Source organism: Melanaphis sacchari, unplaced genomic scaffold (assembly GCF_002803265.2).
Source record: "Melanaphis sacchari strain LSU unplaced genomic scaffold, SCAv2.0 Contig105_pilon_pilon, whole genome shotgun sequence".
In the NCBI taxonomy this organism is placed as follows: domain Eukaryota; kingdom Metazoa; phylum Arthropoda; class Insecta; order Hemiptera; family Aphididae; genus Melanaphis; species Melanaphis sacchari.
In genome coordinates this window covers 15,566-20,315 of record NW_020270395.1, presented here as the reverse complement: position 1 = coordinate 20,315, position 4,750 = coordinate 15,566, and the positions used below count along the sequence as shown (strand labels likewise).

Genomic DNA, 4,750 nt, shown 5'->3' with positions numbered 1-4,750 from the left:
TCGGAAAAATTGTGATGAAGAGTTTTAAAAAAAAAAATTTCCGATTGAAACTATTTGTAAAAAATTTGAAATAACTATGAGCTTGCCATGTAAAATCAATGCCAACAATATAGATGCAATATAGTGTCAGAAAATCCGGAACATTTTTATAAAATGTCAATATTCATACCATTTTTGAAAATTTTTTTGGATCAATTAAAAATTAAACGATCGAATTTTAGCTCATTGGTTTAGCCTTAATGAACATCCATCGTGACATTAAAATGACTACTGATGACGTGATCAATGAATCGGCAAAATCATCCACAAGAAAACTTAAAATACATTTTTAAATATAACAAAAAATAATTCTTATGTAAAATAATGTTTTGACTGTTTATTTCCCTAAATTAATTTAAAAAATTACCTACATATCATGTTAATTTAATATACCTGTAGTATGTGTACATTATGTTTAATGTTTATATATATATATATATATATATATATTGTATATCCAGGTAGAAGTAATGCAGAAGCAATATCCACCTAGTTCAAGATTTAAACCCATCATAAATAATATATATAAAATAAATTTATGTAACCCCCCTCCCAAAAAAAAAGTAAATAAAATAAAATATCCTGGATACGCCACTGCTTACATGTGACACATACATGGGCGTCCCTAGGGGGGCAAGACGGGGCACTTGCTCCCCTAGAATTTTAAATTTGTTTCTTAATAATGTTCTATAAATAAAACGTATAATAATAATACCTAATTGTAATAAGGACAAAACATGATAATATACTATAAAAAAAAAATATATAAAAAAAAAAAATCTTTAGTTATTTTTTAAATTTATTTTGCCTAGAAAAATGTCTAGGGACGCCCATGGACACATATAACAAAAACCTTACTACCAATTTCTTACGATCAACACTGAACCACGAAAAAATTGTACAAACCCTAACTAACTCCAACATTTATTTACGAAGATAACTCAAAAACAATAAATTTATTTTTCCGTAACATCAATTCTAGTCAAAACTTATAGATAATTTTGTTTCATATTACTTATAAGTTATAATCTTTATGTAATATTAAAATAGGCAAATAACTTCTGATGTTGAACTCTTAACAAAATAATACAAAAATTTATTAAATTGCTTTATATTTCCATTTATAAACACAATATATAATATTATATTTATATAATATGGTATATTATTTACCTTTAGATTTCTCATCTTCGTTGCAAGGTTTAAAATATTATCTGTTCCAAGAATATTTATTTTTGTTGCTGTCTGAAGAGTTTCGTTGAATCTGACTGTTGCGGCACAGTGAAAAACGAAATTCCCATTTTCGATCAACCACTCATGGTCCTCTGATGATAAACCTAGTGAGGTTTGTTCCAAATCTCCATCAATTATTTTTATCTTAGTTAAAAAGTCAGGTTTTTCTTTTCGAAGACAGTCAAAAACCTTAAAAATACACATAACATAACACTTTGAATAGATTACAACAATTAATTTACAATTAGAATAACTAGCTACCAGAAGAACTATTATAATAATTATGGGTATACCCTTAAAATAAAATATATATATATATTTTTTTTTTTTAGGCAAAATAAAGTTTGTTCTAAAGTTTATACATTATTGTTAGATAAATAAATTACTAATACCAAAGTATATACATAATGAAATATTTTTTTAAAATATAGGCTGTTTTTATTAACAGTTTTTTTTTTTTATGTAGAATTTATATCTCAATGAGAAATTAAATATATAATTTTATTATAAATTGAATTATTGTAAATGAATAAATGAAATTAATAGAATATCATGAAAACAATATCGTGTAAAATTTTAAGAGAATTATAAACTCTATGTAAAAAAATTATGAAAATTTAAAAACTTAATGTCATTAACATAAATTGTTTCAAAAAAGATTCAACATTTTTAACAAATGCATTTTTTTAAATAATAGTTTAAATACTAAAATTTTCACAAGAAATATATTTTAGTAGTTTTAAACATAGTATGGTTTTTATAATTTTTGTAAACGCATGTACAATGTAGCTTTAAATAGACAAGTATTAATTTTTTTAGTTCTCTAAATAGTAATTTTTTTTTTTTTTTTTAATATTGCAGTAAGTTGAACTTATTTTTGTATAAACAAATCGCAGATTTCATATAATAAATATCATATTATTTTGTATTTTTATGTAATATTACTAATTAATAATAATTAATATTTTTATCGCAAAAATTAATAACTAACATTAATAAGTATATGAAGATAATATTAGTCTAGGGTAATTGATAAAATATTACAATATGCATTATTATTGTACGTACAATTTAGAAAAAAATTTATATCAATAAGCTTAATTAAATATAATTGGCGATGAAGTATTAGTAATATAATTAGTACTATATTTTAAAATCATCCATTTCCTAGTTGTAATTAAGGTCATTCTGTAATGATCAATAAAAAGGAAATCTACTTTGTAACATGATTTCGAACGATTGTAAATGGTATTTGAAATTACTCAAAATTGTTAATAACATACAATTTTTATATTCTCACTTTCATAATATATTCATGTCTAGTAGAACATATTATACAATTGATGGTTTTATATTTGTTCGTTTAATAGTCAATTACATTGTATGATGATAATTTTATATAGATTTTGTTTAACTAGATATTGTCAGTAAAACGTTTTTAAAACAATATAATATTAAATTTAAAAATACCAATATATATAGTAATTTATTTTTTAATTTTAACTGTTAACCTTTTTAAAATACTATACTTTTTTCGTATTAAAAGTTTAAAATAATAAATAAATAATAATAATTTTTGAAATGTTCTGATTAGTTTTTTCTTAACACATATTAGTTATTAATTTTTTATATATAATTTTATGAGCTTTTAATTTCTAGAAAATGTACACACAAAGTAAAAAAAAATTTAAAAAATAAATAAACAATAAAATATAATATAAAAAACATTACATTATAATTCATTAGTAATATTATTAGTTTTATTTTTGATATTAATTTTTTAGTTATTCGCAATGATGACTGGCATAAATGATCATTAAATGTAGTTATATTCGTATGATGAATTATTTAAAAATGAATGGACCAATTATGTATTACTTAATCATGATTAAAGTCTATTAGCTTACTTCAAAGTTCAAATAATTAATGTTTAATATTGGTTTATGCAATTTAGCATCAGTGCCTTAATACATTAAATAATAAGAATTTATGTGGTTTGTATAATTGTAAACTATATTTATCAATGTAATTTTTGATAATTTATGATATAAATGAATTATTTATAATACGCAATCAAATAATAAATACAATTGATTACAAACATATCCTAGAACTTAATTTATTGTATTATAAGACAACCGATAAAAAAATAAACTTACTGATTCATTATATATATCTGCAGCTCTTCGACATGAACTAAGTCCTTTCTTACTTCTCACAAGAATTGCAACTTTTTTCAATGAACAAGATCTGAACAATTTCTCAACAAGTAATTTTCCCAAAAACCCTGTACTTCCAGTTACGAAAATTGTTCCATCCCTAAATGTTTCGGCTATATTCATGTCCATATTATTTAGATATGTTGTATAACACGTGCGAACTTTTCAACTGTGAAGTCAAATGGATTTGATCTTGAACTGGATTGAAAACCTCCATGGTATCAAACATAATAGTTATACGTAAAATTTATATCGGTATTTTGTAAGTTGGAGGGAGTAATTGTTTATGCTATACATAAATGTAAATTATATTATGTAATACATTAAAATGAACCGTTATATAGTGGTACAGTAGGTTTGAGCGTACTTTGTTGGCTACAACACGTTTGAGAATTTTATCCCAAATTGCGACACGTTTGGGCACAAAATCACAACACGTTTGGACGACACTATTTTATTCTGATATTACAACACGTTTGGGCACTATAGTTTTTAGGTACTCTATGTATATAGCATGTATAAAACATAAATATAAACTGTATAATTGTATATACCTTTAATCGAACACGACGGTAGTGGCCCGTTTCACATGGATGCGTATCGTACACGACGTGTCATACACGCGCGTTTTTAGTTTACATTGATTAAGTTCATACGCGCCATATCGGCGGCGAGCAGAACGCGCGACCCTCGGAGTGGCGCGTATGAACTTAATCAATGTAAACTAAAAACGTCATATTTTTATCAATTATATACAATCCACATATACAGTGGTCGCCGCTTAATGTAATCACTTTGGTGAGGGACATAACTGATAACATAATCCAATTGATAACATTAAACGAAAGTAGTAACTTAAAAGGAAATTTTTGATTGATAATTGGAATGCTTATGACAAAGGAGACGTGACACTAATTGAATATTTAAAAATTATGGGAATTCGTTAACAAGGAAATATAATATAAATATTATAATTACATAATATATTACTTTTTTTGTATCTATAAAAAAATACTAAAACTTGTTACCTTCATTATTTTGATTAATATAATATTACTATTTTTATTTAACACGAGTAGAGATAACTTACGTATTTTATCACTTTTTTGTAGCTACATTATTATTTATTTTATTTGTACTTATTTTATTTTATTTTTTTACAAAATAAATAGTAACTAACACTTCATAAAACTTGTTACCTATATTATTTTGATATATATGAATATATAATATATTATACATGTATGTACATATTTTAT

At 23.6% G+C, this 4,750-nt stretch overlaps 1 protein-coding gene across 3 annotated transcripts in view; it reads right to left on the bottom strand.

The window, feature by feature from the left end:
* The window catches only part of LOC112603082 (fatty acyl-CoA reductase wat-like), a 22,576-nt gene extending 18,835 nt beyond the window's left edge, over positions 1-3,741 (bottom strand). For all 3 annotated transcript variants that reach the window (XM_025351521.1, XM_025351506.1, XM_025351514.1), the window contains exons 1-2: positions 3,432-3,741; positions 1,213-1,461 (exon numbers count right to left, since the gene is read on the bottom strand). In XM_025351521.1, coding sequence (XP_025207306.1) covers positions 1,213-1,461; positions 3,432-3,620 — 438 coding nt within the window. In that variant the 5' untranslated portion in view covers positions 3,621-3,741. The remainder of the gene's footprint in view (positions 1-1,212; positions 1,462-3,431) is intronic.
* Between the last annotated feature and the right edge of the window lie 1,009 nt (positions 3,742-4,750).